General features: G+C 44.9%; 1 protein-coding gene across 1 annotated transcript in view; it reads right to left on the bottom strand.

Annotated features, from left to right (window-relative positions):
* gpat3 (glycerol-3-phosphate acyltransferase 3) overlaps positions 1 to 19,267 on the bottom strand; it is a 36,365-nt gene that overhangs the window by 13,984 nt on the left and 3,114 nt on the right. The window contains exons 4-7 of the mRNA XM_038276592.1: positions 3,623 to 3,911; positions 1,498 to 1,572; positions 1,060 to 1,149; positions 8 to 101 (exon numbers count right to left, since the gene is read on the bottom strand). Of these exons, the coding sequence (XP_038132520.1) occupies positions 8 to 101; positions 1,060 to 1,149; positions 1,498 to 1,572; positions 3,623 to 3,911 (548 nt within the window). The remainder of the gene's footprint in view (positions 1 to 7; positions 102 to 1,059; positions 1,150 to 1,497; positions 1,573 to 3,622; positions 3,912 to 19,267) is intronic.

Genomic DNA, 19,267 nt, shown 5'->3' with positions numbered 1-19,267 from the left:
GCCTCACCATGGCGTAGCATCCGTCGTTGGCCAGAATCACCACATCGATGGGCGTGGTGTGGTTTGCAACACATATTCCTCCTTTCTGAGGTCTGTTTTCTCTGCAGAAACATCAGCAGTGAGGTTAATCAGCTTCTCCTGACAGTTATAATGATGAAAGCACACAAATAACCTCACTTTGATTGAAACAGTCAGACAAACTCCACTTTGCCCTTTTTTGACAGATTTTCTTTAGCTTAAAACATAAAAAAAAAATTGTTCTGCAGTTATGTCTTTAAAAAAAGGACAAAACCTGCTGACACTGAGCCTGGTTCTGCTGGAGGTTTCTTCCTGTTCAAAGGGAGTTTTTCCTCTCCACTGTCGCTACAAGCATGCTTAGTGTGAGGGATTGCTGAAGAGTCAATGAGTCGATGCAATCAGCTGGTTTTCCTTAGATAGAAAACTTTGAACCAATCTGACTGGATGATCTGGTTGACTCGTCTCTATAACCTGAGATGACATGATGTGAATTGGCGCTATAGAAATAAACTGAATAGAATTGAAAACCAATTGTTCTGCACGGTGAGGTAGTGGGAAGCACTGCTGCCTTGCAGCAAGAAGGTTTTGGGTTCGATTCGGGGCTCGGGGTCTTTCTGCATGGAGTTTGCATGTTTTCCCTGTTCATGCGTGGGTTCTCTCCGGGTACTCCTGCTTCCTCTCACAGTCCAAATGACTGTTAGGTTGACTGGCTTCTCTAAAGCATCCTTGGGTGACAGAGTGGTGACCGGTACTACAGGGTTTCCCCCTCCTTTCGTCCTGAGACTGCCGGGGAAAGGCACCAGCCCCGCTGTGACTTACAGGATTAAGCAGGAGAAAATGGATGAAAACCCGACAAACGGAGGGTAAAAAGATGGAGCTAGTCTAATACTTTCTTTCAGTCTACCATTTAGTTTAAAAGTAGAATTAATTTGATCTTTTAAACTCTAGGTTGAACATGTTGAGCGGATAATTTCAATAGAAAGTAGCATCCAATAGAAAGAGCGGCAAAGAGCTGCAGGCTGAAGCCAGAATGGGACGGACTTGTTGTGGTAGTGGACGGTAGCAGAGAGTCCTCTGGCACAGATCCGGTAGCAGGTGAGGTGGACCAGCTCACTCAGCCAGTTCTTTGCTCTGAGGAGCACAGAGATACAAACAGGAAGGGGTCAAAGTTCATTCTGACAGCAGGACAGGGCTGCTCAATATAAAGCTAAAAAATAAATGCTCAATAAATACATAGAAATACTAATAAAGTGACAAAAACACATCAAATGAATAAATGCAAGCAGCCTGAGGGTCAGCTCTAGTTTCAGCAAAGGTTAAATTTATTCCTCCCTCAAAATCAACTGCTGTTTTCTTTTTTATCTTTTAGCACATTTGCAAACTCCCAACAATGCCCTAATGCTGCTTTGTGTTGGTGGATTGCATTAAATCAAATCAGCTGAAGTGTTTTTAATCTGACCTCCTGTGTTTGTGTTTTACCTGCTCTCTGGCAGAAATCCAACCACAGATGTTCCCACAACGAGCCAGGAGAGGCCGATAGCAGCCAGAGCAATCCTGGACAAAAAACACAGAGTCTGCTTGGACATTTGGTTTAACGAGAAACCAAAAGGACAGGGGCGGATTTAGGACATTTGGGGCCCTAGGCAAAAACAGCCAGGGGCCCTGTGAAATGAGAAGACAACACATAGAACAGACCCATTATACAGGTAGAGAAATAGACATCCATTATTTGTTCTACTTTTTGTCCCTTTCTTCTTCTCCCTTTTCTTGTTGTTTTCCTCTCCTTCCTGTGTTTCCAAAAAGGCCAAAGTAAATAACCCAGTCCTTCTTTTCACTGTAGACAAGCCATGATCTGCTTATCTGTTCTCCATTTTTCATTTGGATGAAATAATAGCTGCATGAATCATGACAGCAGACAAGATAGAGGAGAGCAGGAGGCGGGGTTACCAATCTACTCGCTCTGGAGAGCAGAGTTCGCTGCTTTTAGATGTTGTCTCCAAAGTCTCCAGTAGCAGGAAAAAGTCTCTAGATTTGGCGCTAGGAGCTTTTTAGAAATCAAAGTGCTAGAGGGGTCTGAAAAGTGGCTAAATATAGCGACTAAAGCGCTAAGTTGGCAACACTGCTCTTCGTACCATTTCCAAATGGTTTGCTGATATGTTTGTGTGGACCTTTTCTCTTTTTTTTTGAGTTTTTGCAGCACATGTGCAGCAAATGGACTGATCCAATATGGTGGACACTGAAGGGGGGAGGGGGGTGGGGGAACTTAATATTATTAGCGTTGTGATGGCTTTTTGGTGAAAGGATTTTTAATCAAAAACATTATTATTGCGCACTAATTAGGAATAGCTGTATTAACTATACATTGAAACAGAGTTTTATGGGGCCCCCAAGAACCTGGGGCCCTAAGCAACTGCCTAGTATTGCCTAATGGTAAATACCCCCCTGCAAAAGGAGTTCTTATAACCGGGAGTCCAGAGCATGCTCAATCTGATATAAAGCTTTAGAACAGAAGAGGAAGATGGTGTTCTGTCAGATACCCATAGTCAATCCGCATGCGCAATACGTTGGTATTTATCCCCTTAGTCATGTACAAAAAAAATATTTCAATTTAAAAAATTAAAAAAAATTAGAGTTTTGAGTTTTTTGAATTCAAAATAAATAAAAAAAATTTGTTGTTGTTCATAACTAAAGGGATACACGCCCGTTGAGGTAGTTTAAAGTTTGTTTTTTGTGCAAAACTAAAGGGATAAACAGAATGCAGAATCTGTTAGTTAGCTATCTCTATAGTTCTGCTGCTATAGTCTTAGACTGCTGGAGGACATAGGGACCCCTTTTTCATCATTCTGCTTCATTCTATCTCTATTCTCCCACTCTGCAGAATCTGTTAGTTCAATCTCTAACGTTCTGCTCTCTCTGCTTTTTCTCATAGTAGCTTCATCTGGTCTGTTCCTGTTTGGCTGTGACTCCATCCTGGAGAGAAATATCAGCTGTGCTGCTGCCATCAACACCTTTGTTTCTAGATGTTGGAGCTTGGCCTGTTTTCCAGTGTAGTCCTGTTTCTCTGACTGTGACTAACTGGAAGTGCTCTCTTCATCCTCTGACATGGGAGCTGGCTCGGAGCTCGTCTGCCTGGCTGTGTGTTTCCTGGACGGGGCCGCCTGTGGAGCTGGTTGACAGTTGCCTTTTGTATCTATGCTTCTTTTTCTATGTCTGCTTCTGTCTCCTTGAACCCCAGTGGGCCTCAGCAGATGGCCGCTCACACTGAGCCTGGTTCTGCTGGAGGTTTCTTCCTGTTCAAAGGGAGTTTTTCCTCTCCACTGTCGCTACAAGCATGCTTAGTGTGAGGGATTGCTGAAGAGTCAATGAGTCGATGCAATCAGCTGGTTTTCCTTAGATAGAAAACTTTGAATCAATCTGACTGGATGATCTGGTGAACTGGAAAGTGACCTGAGATGACATGATGTGAATTGGAGCTATAGAAATAAACTGAATAGAATAAAATCAAACTAAAAGGATAAACATGTATTGACTATGGGTATGCTGGTCTGACAGAACAGCGGCCTTGAGGCTGGAATCTCTGGAGGCTGATCTGTGTCACACTGACCTGAGGGGGAAGAGGATGCAGTATCGCACAAAGACTCCCAGGCCCCAGATGATGGTGAGGCGGAGGCTGATGTAGTAGAAGTTCTGGTTGGTGCGGGTCAGGAGGTTCCAGGAGGCCAGCTCCTCAGAGGAGAACCGCTGCGTCACCTGGTCATCCACAATGCTCTCCAGACCCTTCTTGCAGAAATACATAGCATCGCTCAGACAGAATTCCCCCGTCGCCGAGGGCTGAGAGCAGCGGAGCGGCCCCATCTGCTCCTCCATTGACCCCCCCGCTCGCTCTATGATCCCTGCAGAAACAAACCCACAGCTAACTCCACAGCAACATCTCACTAGACCATGTAAGCTAGCAGCGGAAATGGATCATTTCTATGAGAAACAATGGTTTAACAGAAATCTTAATACTGACTTTGATTTAATTTAAACAGCTTTAAACCCACACCTGGACTCCACAGACACTTTACAGTTAAAAGGAGAAAAAGAAGATTTTTTTTTTTAAATCCCAAAAGGCTCGTTTCAGAAGCAAAGAGGCAAAGCAAAGGTCTGCATGAATAAAACCAGATAGTGAGCACAAAGCTGATGTACTTACCAGTACGCAGTTAGAACTGGTGTTTTCATCATGAATATGCAGAACTATGCTGATCACCAGATCATGTAAAATACTGGGAGGATAAACTGTAAGCGATCCCACCAGATTACAATGGGAGACAGTTTCCAAATGGGATCAGTGAGATGAAAAGCCAAAGTTAACAATGACAGAGACGAGAAAGAGAATCTGTGGCCGTTTCTCAATATGTGTACTTGTGCGTTCTTATGTGCTCGTGAGATGTCATTAGCCTCATCCCTAGCACTGTTCCAATTCACAAGAACAAGAAGACCGAGAACGGACAAAGTCCCCGGATGTTGTTCTGGCCCCTCCCTCTTTACCCAGCATGCATCAGAGCAGACCCGTCCGTTCTTTAGACTGACAGCTGTCCCAGCATGCACTGCGGCAGCAGCAGCTTCCAGGCTAGCGCTCACAGAGCTCAGAGTGTTAAGTTAAAAGTTATCTTTTCTGTTGCGGTTGTTCAATAAAAGTACGTTTTAAGTAGGGATGCACGATATTGGGATTTTGGCCGATATCCAATATGCCGATATTTTAAAACTCACGTAGCCGATAACCGATATCGATACCGATGTTAAAGCTGGACAAAAATAAGTAGTCATTGAAAATAGCAGTTTTGTTATCCATTTCTGACACTTTGAAAAATAATATACTCAAATATATTTTCATATGCTGATATCAAATAGATTTTTAAAAACGCGGTATCGATCTATTTTACTTTCAAAATCTGGTGAAATTTCATTATTCTGTTACAAATTCTTGTGAGATTTTGTTAGTAAAATAGGTCGATACCGCGTCAATATATCAACATATAAAAATATGGCAAAATTTTGTGAATTTTCGGGGGATTTCGTATCATAACGATGACATATAGCAATATTTCATTAGTAAAAGAGATTGATATGGTGTTTTTAAATGGCAATATATCAGCATATGAAGATATTGTGATATTTTAATGGATCAATATTTTTTCCCTCGTCTTTAGAAGTTTTTAAGTCTGTAAAAAAGAAGTTTTTGAGGAAGAAGAAGAAGTAGTATTTTATTATTTATTTTAGACTTTAGAAACTCAGAAGCTGATCAAATATCGGGTTAAATATCGGTGGGGTGGCCGATGTCCGATATTCAGTTTTAAGGCCGATACCGATAGGAGGCCAATTATATCGTGCATCCCTAGTTTTAAGATCATATAAGGCAAGAACATTATACTTTAAGCATCACTATATGGCCCATTTATATGGAGGACCAACTCTGCCATATTTAAAAAATAAATACAGAAATAAATAAATTCTCAACAAATAAATCAGCATACAATTAATTACCACAAACAAATGTAAGTAGAAATTAAATTATACAGCGATATACTCTTTTAATTAGCTTCTTTATTTATTTGCCTTTGTAATATTACTTATATTTCTAAGTATTTATTTATGTGCATGTTATAATATTTTTGTCTGTTTTATTCTTCCTTTGTATTTTTTTACCCTAGTTATTTCTCTCATCTACCGGGGTGAACTCCAACACGAGACGGCTGAGCTGAGGGGAGACAAGCAGCCCCACCCCCGCCCTCCGTCGGAGGGTACAGAAATACTTGTTGAAAAAATTTGCTGTTTTGGTCAGTCTAATTGTGTCCCACTTTAGTCCAATAATAGACGATCTGAATATTATGGTTTCCATCTTTTCACTTTCCAACCAAACGTAGACGTTGTTTGGACATAAATCATGTCGTCTTTTCAACCGATTTTGCTCGGTGGGGGTGAGGATGAGAACTCACGGCTCCAGGTCTCTGAACGGATAACAAACGTGTTGTTCAAGTAAAAAAGTCTTGATGAAAACCATGAGCTGGTGGAGCTGCTTTTTAAATGGTTCCTTAATGCCTTGCATCGCTGAACATGTGCTGGTAAACTAAGAATAAATTAGATTAAGACAGGCAGAGCTGAACAATGTGTGTAATGTTGACAGCATTCAGAGGATCATGAGGCTGCTGACCTCCTGTTTAACTACGACTGAGTCTCCCTGAACGCCTGCTGCTCTTTCTAACAGCAGGGCTGCTGGGAAATGTTCAAATGAATGAGATGGAGTCTGGGGGCCTCCTACCCATAGTGCATTGGGGGCGCATTGGTTCCGCTCTGTGCTCATGTAACTGTGGCTGGACAGAGGGGAGTACTGATGTCCCGGCTGTGGGTCGGACATAACTTTATAAAATTACACCCAAGGAGCCATAAGACCAGGATATAACGGTGGATTCTAGAGTCTGGCCTTTATGGAGGGGATCAGCCTCCTCTGAGAGAGGATAAGGGTCTAAACCAGAGGTCTTCAACAGGGGGTCTGCGACCCCTAGGAGGTCCGCGGAGGTACTGCATGGGGGTCGTGAAAGTCTTGGTTGATTACTTTTTTTTATATTCCCTCCTGCAATTTTTTGCACTAATTAAAATGTCTTTAAGTACACATTAACATGAATTCAACAGACTGTAGTAAACAGATAAATGGAGGCAGAAGATGTCTTTCAGTCTTCAATGCTCACATTCAGAGACACACAGGAGCTCTTTCAAGCTGGGCACCGTTTCATTCACAACACCTGTCCCATCAACCAGGAATCAGATTCAGAAATACTTTAATAATCCCAGGGAGGGATTACTTTAGTTACATTAATCCATCTGTAATAGAGTGACTATAGGACCAGTTTGATAGAACACTATTTAATACAATAAATATAATTAGGGGGTCCCCGCTCCATCTCGCCATCAGTTTGGGGGTCCTTGGCTTTGAAAACGTTGAAGACCCCTGGTCTAAACCATTAGGGGTCGCTGCCCCTCAGTTTGGGCTCATGGACTGTTTAACGGACATCCTGCCCTCCTCAGACCCAAAGTGTCCCTCTTAAGGGCTGCTTATCCTCAGGCAGCGGTGAATCGCAGTTAGCTTGTCGCAGCTATTACGCACATATTTTTGATTTATGCCCAATTTTGAAGCATGCTCTGCGCTATGTTGTTCCACGCCACAACGCAAGAGGGACAATCAGGAACTAGCTAGGATTGTGGGTGTCCGTATGTCGGTTTGACGAGCTTGTTCGCCTTCTGCAACGCCTAATCCAACGCCAGACGACACACAGTTTACCCGTGAGTGTTCCCCATAGACTGGCCGTGGCGCTGCGTGTTTCGTCTTCGGATGCAAACCAACAGACCGTCGCTCAGAGCTACAAACTAGCGTCTTGCACGGTGTCTGGGATAGAGTCTGAGGTGAGCCAGGCGTTGCAGACGGCACTACAGGTAGAGTTTCTGCCATTAGGTACCAAACAGGAAATACGCATAGTGGGCCAGATTTATCAAGATCCAATTTTGCGTGCAGTAATTTGCGCTCGCAAACTGGAATTTTGCGCGAGGGGCTGAACCATGTTTTGCGGGTGATTTAACAAGAGCGATTGCGTAACTGGTGGCAGGTGCAAAACTTTTGGAGACGCCCTATTTAAATGATGGTTTTGCGCGTTTTGTGGTTTGCGGCAAAGTAGTTTGTAGTTTGTACAAACTAGTGCATTAAGAAATTTAAATCTTACAGTGACCCCTAACATATATATATATATATATATATATATATATATATATATATATATATATATATATATAAAGAAAAAACTTTGGCAACCTTTATTCCCTAAGGTGGTATGTGGCTGAATTTCTACTTCACTAGAGTAAAAAAAAAAAAAAAAAAAACAGGTGTTTTGTATTGGCCTGTAGAAAAATGCACATACCAAATGGCTCACAAGAAGTGACTGTGGATGAGATTACTGCGCGTACGCATCCCCGCAGCATTGGCATGTTGCTCCACAGGCGCAGGGGGGAGAACCCCGACCCCGTCGGACAGCACTTCTGAAAAAACGAGATTGGGAGATCCCAGCTCTCGCTGCAACCGTACGCTGGAATGACCCAGATGCAAAAAAGTGCAATGTTGCAAGGAGTTTAGTGATATCTGGTATTGCGTGGGTCCTCCTTGTGGCTGGCTCCAAATCCATTCGGAGTTCCCCCAACAGCTCCAAAATGGCAATGCTGGATAAACGATATGTTTTGATGATCGTTTCCTCGTTCATTGCAAAAATATTCACACGGAGTGAAAAAATGCGTTCTCTGCGTCTCCTTGCTTCATTTCCATGTCTCCTTCTTGCGACAATAACCGCTGCCATGTGTGCGCAATTACGCATACAGACCATTTGCACCTTCTTTTGAAACGTGTTAAATATAGAGTCAGATACCGTTAGCAAAATTGCTTTCAGGTTTAATAAATCACTTTGCGAGTGCTAAATTAATATATTTACATGTTCTCCTCCCACAAGACGCACTTTTGCGTGTAAACGCCCCATATTGCATATTCATTGCAGAAAAAGTACTAAATGGATAAGAGGCGCTATTTAGCACGTTTTAAAGACCAAATCCTTTTAGCACGCTGGTGATAGATCAGTTTGGACATTTTTTAGCGTGCACAGTGAAATAGCTCACGTTTTTATACACGCAAACCTTTGATAGATCCGGCCCAGTGTAGAGCAGGTGAGATTTGACCAATCAGAGGCCTGCTGTCTGCGGTCACCTGCGGGGGTTATATCTGCGTTAACTGCGACACACACACAGACGACCTGGTTTCTGAGCATAAACCAGGCTTTACACCTCAGATGTTTCCTCGTGCTGTTTGTTCTCAGCCAGACAGACGATGGTGCCGCTCCCTCCGCCGTGCTCCTGTCTGTCTCTAGAAGTCAGGTGATGGTTTTCACCATCATTTGCTGAGTTTGAATCCAATGGCTACGTCCTCTGAATGCCAGATTCGTCGGCCGATTACGTCATAGTGTGGCCCGGGTTGGAAAATTCCTCGTTATGTGGCTAAAAAATTCAGCCTTCTTTTTACCCGTTTTGAAGGACGGATCAGCTGTATCCTCCATAGCCTTTGGTATCCCATGATTCCTTGCAACCAAGCAAGGCAGCTGCTCCGTGCTCAGAGGAAAAAGGTAAATGGCACCGAGTATGCGAATAGTTCCGTCTGAAATGAATGAAAATATGTGTTTTACTGGTTATTGGGTCAGATATGTTGCGGTTAATGTTTGGTTTATTTAAAGGATTTATCTGTTACTGAGTAAATGGGTTTGGCTGATATTTAAAGGTATTGTGGAGGATTTTTGTGAATTTTTCAAAAGACCCGCTGTGTCCACTTTAAAAAAAGAAATGCATATGCACAACCCTGTTACCGCTCCCAAGAGGGAATGCCTGTTAAAGGAAAATTCCGGTTTTTAACACTTTTAGCCCATTCTCTGTAGTGTCCAGGATGAAATCGAATGATCGACACCAAAATTTTGACAATTGGTCCTGTCTCTGCTTTTTGGCTCATGCAGAATCCCCCCCTGGCTGCTTCAGAATGGCTTCCATTGTGCATGTCCGATAATGTCCTTAAAACAACCTTAAACGTTCTTTTTTTAAAATATGCTACTCACCGGGTCGTCAGCGCTGTTCAATGACGTTCCAAAAAAAGTTTCGTGAAGAAAAACCGTTCCTGTCTTATTTAGCATTTTGTAAATCCCAGAACTATTTTTTCCGATACATCACAACCGCTTATAAACTTCCGCTTCCCGTTCGAATCTGAAGCGTTGCACACTCCAGACCACTAGTTGGCGACGGTATCCTCTACCGTCAAACTCAAAGTCCAATATGTCCTCCTCAAGAATCCACCTTTCGTATTCCATTTTCAGAGTTTTTTAAAGTGTTTAACAGAGACGTTAGCACCTCGACGTCGGAGTACACAGAGTGAAGCAGAAACACTAGGGCCTTGCGAAAAGACTACAACTAAGCGTAAACAGGCCCCATTTCCGTTTCCGGTGGCGGAGGGATATTGACTATTCCAACAGAACTCAATGGGATTTACAAAATGCTAAATAAAACACTACAGGAACGGTTTTTCTTTACGAAACTTTTTTTGGAACGTCATTGAACAGCGCTGACGACCCGGTGAGTAGCATATTTAAAAAAAAGAACGTTTAAGGTTGTTTTAAGGACATTATCGGACATGCACAATGGAAGCCATTCTGAAGCAGCCAGGGGGGGATTCTACATGAGCCAAAAAGCAGAGACAGGAGCAATTGTCAAAATTTTGGTGTCGATCATTCGATTTCATCCTGGACGCTACAGAAAATGGGCTAAAAGTGTTAAAACCCGGAATTTTCGTTTAAACGCCTGCGAGAATAAGCACATTTCTCCTCATGCACGCTCTGTTTAAAAGTTGCTGCTCTCATGGCTCATATAAGCTTACTGTGTCCGACCATCCACCCTAAACCCTAAATCCTCACTATTAAGACCGAGGACTTTATAGTGAAATCCGTTAACTGACCGTTCGGACGGATGATCACTGCGTTTTACTCCTCCTCCTCCACCGCACAGTGCCTGCGCCATCTTTGTTATTAGTTGCCATCGTCGGGTAGCGGCAGCCTATGGCGACAGCGGAGCGCTGTGACAGCAAATCCCATAATGCTTTCTGAGGAGAGCTGTCCCGCAAAGCATTCTGGGATATATCTGCGTCTTCTGACACCTTTCTTTTCTTCTCATATACTTCATAGACACTTTTTCTCTTACGACTCTTGGCAGTTTTCAAAGAACGGCAGTGACAAAGGTGAGCTTCAATGACTGTCTGAAACCGTAGCTCGCCACAGATACACACCTGAAAGTGCGTATCGGCAGAAAAAGAACGCCTTATGCAAACATATCCCCAGAATGATTAACAATCAGGAGGACCCCTTATTGAGATGATCCATCCGGTATACCTTTAAGCACAGATTCTGAGGCCCCGTCCACACGAAGTCAAACCCTGGCCTAAACGCACAAATTTCTCACCAAACCAGCCTCTCATCCATACGAAGCCCGCGTTTCGGGGTCTGTAAACGATCTTTTTTTTATTACGCCTTCAGAGTGGGAAGAATCTGAAACGGCGTTTTCGCGTTTCCATCTTTACGCTTTAACCGCATGCGTCATAGCGTCGCCTCTAAACACGCATGCGCGACACAGTATCACAACAACAATGGCGCCGTTGCTGCTAAAGCTACTCACCCTGCTGTCGGGCTTACAACAGAATCTTCTTCTTCTGGAATATCTCCAGGAAGAACAGAGCAATATCGACCACATAGTTCAGCACCTGAATTTGACTGAACCACGAAAATGGACCCGCAGGGCAACCATGTATAAATATTAGTGCGCATGCCCAACATTTCGTCGCTTATTTTTGCTTTGGCACCACAGCGCCACTTACAGGCCTGGCATACATTTTGCAGCGTTTTCATGCATTCGTGTGGACGATCACATTTATTTTACGTCTCCGTCTTTACGACAAACGTTCTGGAAAATATTAGCGTTTCGTGTTCGTTTTGACTTCGTGTGGACGGGGCCTAAATCTCTGCAGTGTGGGGACTATAAACCTCAGATTGAGGCGAAGGTACCGCTGCTGAAGCTCCTCAGAAATGTTATTAGCAGCTAGAACAGCAGTGAGAAGCTCAGCATCCTTTGCTTTGTGCGTCATCTGTCATGGTTGCTAGGCAACATAGTGAACCTGTTTGAATCCAAAGCCAAAACTCTTCCTACCTCCTTATCTTTAAGGAGCGGCTAAGGTAGCGCCGGTCCTTGGAGGATGCAGCCTCTGCATCGTGATGTGATCCCTGAGGCATTTGGGGACAAACAAATAATAAAATATAGAAACGTGGACGTTTTAACGGATATACTATGAGAGAAATATATATGAAATTATTAAATGTTACATGGAAAAGTTAAAATTTCATGAATTCTAAAACATTAATATAATCTAAAATAATAAATTTATTTAAAAACAAAAATTATAACTGGTTCGGATTGGTAAATAACTACAGAATTACGTATTTCTCTGTTTTCAGAGGTTTCCAGTCTTTTGCATCCTTATTTTTGGGGTGATGAGATGAAATGTTTGGGATCAGCTGCTGGAGCTGCCAAGGTCAAAGGTCGCCTCCATCAGGACTGTTTTCTGCTGCAGTTTTCCTGTTTAAATCTATTCTTTTTTATCTTTAGTTTGATGGGAGCCAGAAAGCTGCTTTCTCTGTCTGTTGTTGTCACGGTAACGCCTCTCTGAGGGGCCAATAAATAAATGTAGCCTCTTTTTATTTTATTCATCTTTATTTGTCATGCTGTTGGTCAGAAATGATGTAAAATGAGCTTCAAAGGTCAGAAAACAGATTTGTTATTATCAGAGTTTCTGTGTGGTTGGGTGTGTGTGTGTGTGTGTGTGTGTGTGTGTGTGTGTGTGTGTGTGTGTGTGTGTGTGTGTGTGTGTGTGTGTGTGTGTGTGTGTGTGTGTGTGTGTGTGTGTGTGTGGCCCTTTAACCTGCTGTGTGGCTAAAGTTACACAACCTGCTTTTGCATCATCATCCTGAGACGAGCCGTGAGTTTCTCACAGTGAGCGGCGCCCCGACATCAGACGGAGCAGCGGACCAATGGGCAGCCCCCACCCAAAGGCTCAGCGTCACATGACCGCCATCACACGGCAGAGCAGCGTGTGACCAGCCCCCAAACAGGAAGCTGGAAGGCCGAACTGCTCCACATGTTGCAACCAGAGTTAAAGCCTGACCTTATGAGGAAAGCTTTCAGCGAAGCAGGCTGAGAGGGAACCAGACGACTTTAAACTCATCAAAACATGCTTCTGGGTTTTGTTAAGCTCAGACCGACATTATTTTTGGTTTGTTTAATTCAAATACCTTCATTATATTTCATGATATTTTCCAAATATTATAAAAAACATTTTATAAAAGGAAAAGTCTGCTCAGCATATAATAATAATCAATGGATCATTATTTATACCTAAAACTAATACGTGTCATGATGGGTTCTCAAAGAGCGACCCAAATATGCAGAACACCACTGACGGACACAGGAATAAAAGTTCAACAAGTTTATTATGATAGAAGCACACAGAATGTACTGGTTCTGGCTCGGGCCTGGACACTGGTTCAATGGAGTCTGCGTGAGAGACAGTTCAGTTAGCGTTGCGGGTTGGAGCTTGATTTCTAGATGATAACTGATTGTACCTTGAGGGTTCTTGAGGTTAGCTTTGGGAGAGTCACTGTTGGATCTGGAGAGGAGTTGATCAGCAGAGTCCGCTTGCTGCTTCAGCGTCTCACGTCTAATAATGAACAGACCTTGGCTTTGGGTTTTCCAGCTCTTAGTCCTGAGCTGCATGGAAGTTCTCAATGGTTCTTCGGGTTTGGCTCTGAGGGTCGGCTCAGCAGGTTAGCTCTTCCAGAGCTTCACAGAGGAGACACTGGTTTCCTGGAAGACAAAGTCAACGGTTAGAATCCAGGCTGGATTCAAGGTCACAAAGTTACTCAGAGAATCTAGGCTTAGGCGCTGACCAACTGGATCAACACTGCGGCGTTGAGGCAAGGTCTGAAGACAGCTTATATAGTGGATCCTCTGATGATCTTGATGGGCTGCAGCTGTGCAGGAGGCTCACTCAGAAGGATCCACGGCGGACTCTGCTGGAGAAAGGTGGAACTTCTCCAGCTCCCAACAGTACCCCCCCCTCAACGACCGCCCCTTGGCGGTCCGGAAGAGGTCGAAGGGCAGAGACGCTCGTACTCCTCGATAAGGGCAGGATCGAGGATGTACGAGCCCGGAACCCACTGGCGATCCTCCGGTCCGTAGCCCTCCCAGTCGACGAGGTACTGCCAGCCGCGACCTCGTCGACGGGAGTCCACGATGCGTCGAACGGTGAAGGCTGGATGACCATCGACCTCCAGGGCGGGTGGTGGGGAGTCGGAAGGCGGGCACAGAGAACTCGAGACGACAGGTTTGACTTGGGACACGTGGAAGGTTGGGTGAATCCAGAGAGACTGAGGCAGTTGGAGACGGACGGCTGATGGACTGATAACTCGGGAGATCTTGTAGGGACCTATGAATCTGGGCGAGAGTTTTCGAGACATCCCCTTAAGGGGAATGTCTCGAGTGGACAGCCATACCTCTTGGCCTTCTTTGTACTTGGGGGCGGGACGTCTCCTGGAATCAGCGAAGCGTTTGTTGGTATCTGAAGATCGGTTGAGGGTGGCGATGGTTTGTCTCCAGATTCTCTGACAGCGTCGGATGTGTTGGTTTACTGACTGGACCGAAATCTCTCTCTCGTCTGCGGGGAAAAGTGGAGGTTGATAACCGAGACTAACCTGAAAGGGGGATTGACCAGTGGAAGCAGATTTGAGGGAGTTGTGTGCGTATTCGATCCAAGTGAGAAATTGACTCCAGTCCACAGGATTGTTAGAGGTAAGGCAACGAAGGGTTGATTCCAGCTGCTGATTCATCCTCTCTGTTTGTCCGTTTGATTGTGGATGGTAACCTGAGGTCAGAGAGGGTTTACAGCCGAGAGCAGAACAGAATGCTTTCCAAACCTGGGATATGAACTGAGGTCCCCGGTCCGAGAGGATCTCTTGGGGAATGCCGTGTAATCGAAAGACGTGTTTGACGAGGAGCTGGGCAGTCTGGAAGGCCGTGGGGAGTTTCCTAAGGGGAATGAGATGGGAGGCCTTTGAAAAACGGTCAACAATGGTGAAAATGGTGGACATACCTCGAGAAACGGGGAGGCCGGTGACAAAGTCAATAGCAATATGGGACCACGGGCGCGAGGGGACCGGAAGCGGCTGAAGCAGGCCAGAAGGAGGTTGATGTGAGGCTTTATTACGGGCACAAGTGGAGCAAGCCAACACATACTCCTTGACATCTCTATGGAGGGTGGGCCACCAGAAGCGTCTAGAGATCAAGGCAATAGTTCTACTGACTCCCGGATGAGCAGAAAACTTGGCAGCGTGCATCCATTGGATGAGACGGGACCTGACGGAAGATGGCACATAGGTTCGGTTAGTGGGACCGTTACCTGGATCAGGTTCAGTAGCCAGGGCGGAGTTGATAAGGTCAGTGATTTCCCAGTTTACCACTCCCACAGTGCAGGAAGCCGGGAGGACTGGTTCAGGCGTCTCGGGATGATCGACGGAGTAAAGACGAGAGAGAGAATCGGGTTTGACATTTTTAGATCCGGGTCTGTAGGAGATGATGAGATTAAAACGTGAGAAGAAGATGGACCACCTGGATTGACGAGGATTGGCTTGCTTGGTTGACTGGATGTAAGCCAGGTTCTTGTGGTCAGTCCATACTAGAACCGGATGCTCAGCTCCCTCCAGCCAATGTCTCCATTTCTCCAACGCCAGCTTGATGGCCAGCAACTCTCGGTCTCCCACATCGTAATTCTGCTCGGCGGAAGAAAGTCTACGGGAGAAGAATGCACAGGGTTGGATCTTCTGATCCGAATCAAGTCTCTGGGATAGGACTGCTCCAACTCCAGAATCTGAAGCGTCCACCTCGAGAATAAATTGTTTAGCCGGGTCAGGCTGCATTAGCACGGGTGCTCTGGAAAATAAAGATTTCAGTTTATCAAACGCAGCTTGCGCCTCAGGGGTCCACTGAAAAGTGCGTTTGACAGAGGTCAGAGAAGTTAATGGAAGGGCGGTTTGGCTATAGTTCCTGATGAAACGACGATAAAAGTTTGCAAAACCCAGAAATCTCTGTAGTTGTTTGCGGTTCTCTGGAACTGGCCAATCTAACACTGCCTTTATCTTGTCCTCAGATGGTTTTACCTGGCCGCCCTCGAGCACAAACCCCAAAAAGGTGACTGAAGACTGGTGAAATTCGCACTTCTCGGCCTTTACGAACAGCTTGTTCTCCAGCAGTCTCTGTAAAACAAGGCGGACATGTTTCTTATGTTCGGCGAGGTTCCTACAGTAAATGAGTATGTCGTCAATATAGACGAAAACAAACACATTTAGAAAGTCTCTGAGAACATCGTTCACGAGGGCCTGGAAACAAGCTGGAGCGTTAGTTAGACCAAAAGGCATTACCAAATACTCGAATTGGCCAAATGGAGTCTTGAAGGCTGTTTTCCATTCATCTCCTTCTCGGATCCTGAGAAGATGGTAAGCATTCCTTAAATCCAGTTTAGAGAAAACAGTCGCTCCTTGTACAGGTTCAAATGCAGAGGCGAGTAGAGGAAGTGGGTATTTGTTTTTAACTGTGATCTGGTTCAAACCTCGGTAATCAATACAAGGTCTCAGGGAACCATCCTTCTTTCCAACGAAGAAGAACCCAGCGCCCAAAGGAGAAGAAGATGGGCGGATTATTCCTGCAGCTAATGATTCATTTATGTATTTTTCCATGGTTTCTCTTTCAGGCTTGGAAATGTTATACAACCTGCTGCTAGGTAGTGGTGCACCAGGTAAAAGATCAATGGCGCAGTCATATGGTCTGTGTGGAGGTAGGGACGTCGCACTGACCTTACTGAAGACATGGGCTAGGTCATGGTACTCGGAAGGAACTGAAGAAAGGTCAGGAGAGTCCATCTCCCGCCCACCTCTAGGAGACCCCACCAAGGGGGCAGCTGAACGGAGGCATGTTTCATGGCATGAAGTGGACCAACATTCCAGGGGACGCTCAGTCCAATTAATGTGAGGATTATGCTTCTCCAACCACTCGAAACCAAGCACCAGAGGGGAACATGCAGAGGGAAAAACAAAAAATTTTATTGTCTCTCGGTGGTTACCTGACAGAAGTAGCTCGAGGGGCTGAGTTTAATGGGTAACTTGGTGAAGTCTCTTTCCGTCAATTGCAGAAACACTAAGAGGTTGAGTCAGAGGAATGGTTTCTATTTGAAGTTGTTGGACGAGGTTTGAATCGATTAAATTCCGTTCACAGCCTGAATCGATGAATGCAGAAAAGGAGAGGCTCTGGTTAGAACAAAACAATGTGGCAGGAAGCAACAATCGAGGAGATTTCTTAGTGTTAATTTGGCCCGCCAGACTCCTCAGATCCTCTGGCGGGCCCAGGCTTTTGATTTAGCCGGGCAGGAAGCGATGAAGTGTCCACTCTCACCACAGTAAATGCATAATTTGCTTAGAAAACGTCTTTGTCTCTCCTCTGGGGTGAGCCTAGTGTGTCCCACCCGCATGGGTTCGACATCTCTTTCGCCCGAATGAGAGGCCTGAACAGGCAGCGGTAGAGACTGGGCCTTAGGTCTCTGTATGGGCAGCTGCTCTGTGGGGGAAGAACAAACAGTCACGTTATGTGAGGCAGAAGAAAGTTTCCCCTGCTTCTTAGAACTGTTTCTGGCACGGATTCTATTGTCCAATCTGATCGAAAGACGAATTAAATCTTCGAGGGTAGTTGGTTCGTCGAGAGTAGCAAGCTCAACTTTAATGTGCTCATTTAACGCCATAAAAAAGGCTCCCTTCAGAGCGCTTTGGTTCCATCCGGAAGCTGCCGCTTTAACCCGGAAATTGATGGAAAATTCAGCCACAGAAGAATTTTCCTGCTTTAGATTGAAAAGAGCTCGAGAGTCTATTGTTTGATCAGTTTCTTGGTTGAATACCTGAGTAAATTCGGAGATGAAATCAGCGTAATTGCAGTTAAGGCTATCGTCGGTGGCAAATCTTGCCTGAGCCCATTCCAAGGCTCTTCCTGTTAGCTGAGAAAGGATGAAGGTTACCTTCTTGTAATCCGTGGAAAAACTTCCTGGAGAGTTCTGAAAAATCAGACGACACTGAAATAAAAATCCTTTGCACTCTTTCATGTTACCAGAAAACCTCTCAGGAAGACTGGGGCGGAACTCGAATGACGTCACAGCTGGTGACCTCGGAGGTGGAACAGGACCCGGAAATGGTTGAGGTACTGGAGTAGCATTAGCATTGTTCAAACGACTGGTGAAGTTTCGGACAACATGATCTTGAAATTCTATGCGGGTGTTTAACTCACTCATAGCTGGAACTTGTCTGTGGATTTGGGCATCCCGCTCCTCCAATAGTTGACGGAGATGTTCTGCTGGGCCTTGAATTTGGCCACAGTGTTCTGTCATGATGGGTTCTCAAAGAGCGACCCAAATATGCACAACACCACTGACGGACACAGGAATAAAAGTTCAACAAGTTTATTATGATAGAAGCACACAGAATGTACTGGTTCTGGCTCGGGCCTGGACACTGGTTCAATGGAGTCTGCGTGAGAGACAGTTCAGTTAGCGATGCGGGTTGGAGCTTGATTTCTAGATGATAACTGATTGTACCTTGAGGGTTCTTGAGGTTAGCTTTGGGAGAGTCACTGTTGGATCTGGAGAGGAGTTGATCAGCAGAGTCCGCTTGCTGCTTCAGCGTCTCACGTCTAATAATGAACAGACCTTGGCTTTGGGTTTTCCAGCTCTTAGTCCTGAGCTGCATGGAAGTTCTCAATGGTTCTTCGGGTTTGGCTCTGAGGGTCGGCTCGGCAGGTTAGCTCTTCCAGAGCTTCACAGAGGAGACACTGGTTTCCTGGAAGACAAAGGCAACGGTTAGAATCCAGGCTGGATTCAAGGTCACAAAGTTACTCAGAGAATCTAGGCTTAGGCGCTGACCAACTGGATCAACACTGCGGCGTTGAGGCAAGGTCTGAAGACAGCTTATATAGTGGATCCTCTGATGATCTTGATGGGCTGCAGCTGTGCAGGAGGCTCACTCAGAAGGATCCACGGCGGACTCTGCTGGAGAAAGGTGGAACTTCTCCAGCTCCCAACAATACGTTTGCAGTGATTTAATGAATCATCTAGTCATGAATGTTAATCAGTAGAAAAATAAAACAATAATTTTCATGGCGATCACTGAGTCTGGGAGCGGCCATTTTTTCCCAAATATAGTAGCCCCTCCCTCCTGCCATCTTCCAGCAGTGACGTCACGGTGCGGTAAGCCTAGCGCCATTCTCCCCGCTTTACAAGCTAAATCAATGGGAACTACTAGACACATCTGCAATCAACAACAATTATTGAAGATTTCCAGAGGACTTCACCATTGAAATTCACCAGAGCTAGAGACGGTTTCTTAAGCAGAGGTTTAATTCCAGCAACCTTAAAGCTTTAGGTATATATCCCTGTAACAGAGATAGATTAATCACATCTAGAATGGAGGAGGAGATCAAAGGGAATACCTCCTTAAATAACCTGGTTGGAACT

The sequence above is a fragment of the Cyprinodon tularosa genome, unplaced genomic scaffold (genome assembly GCF_016077235.1).
Source record: "Cyprinodon tularosa strain WSP-4 unplaced genomic scaffold, ASM1607723v1 ctg1254, whole genome shotgun sequence".
Classification (NCBI taxonomy): domain Eukaryota; kingdom Metazoa; phylum Chordata; class Actinopteri; order Cyprinodontiformes; family Cyprinodontidae; genus Cyprinodon; species Cyprinodon tularosa.
The sequence above is the reverse complement of the archived record's forward strand: the minus strand, read 5'-3'. Positions and strand labels throughout refer to the sequence as shown.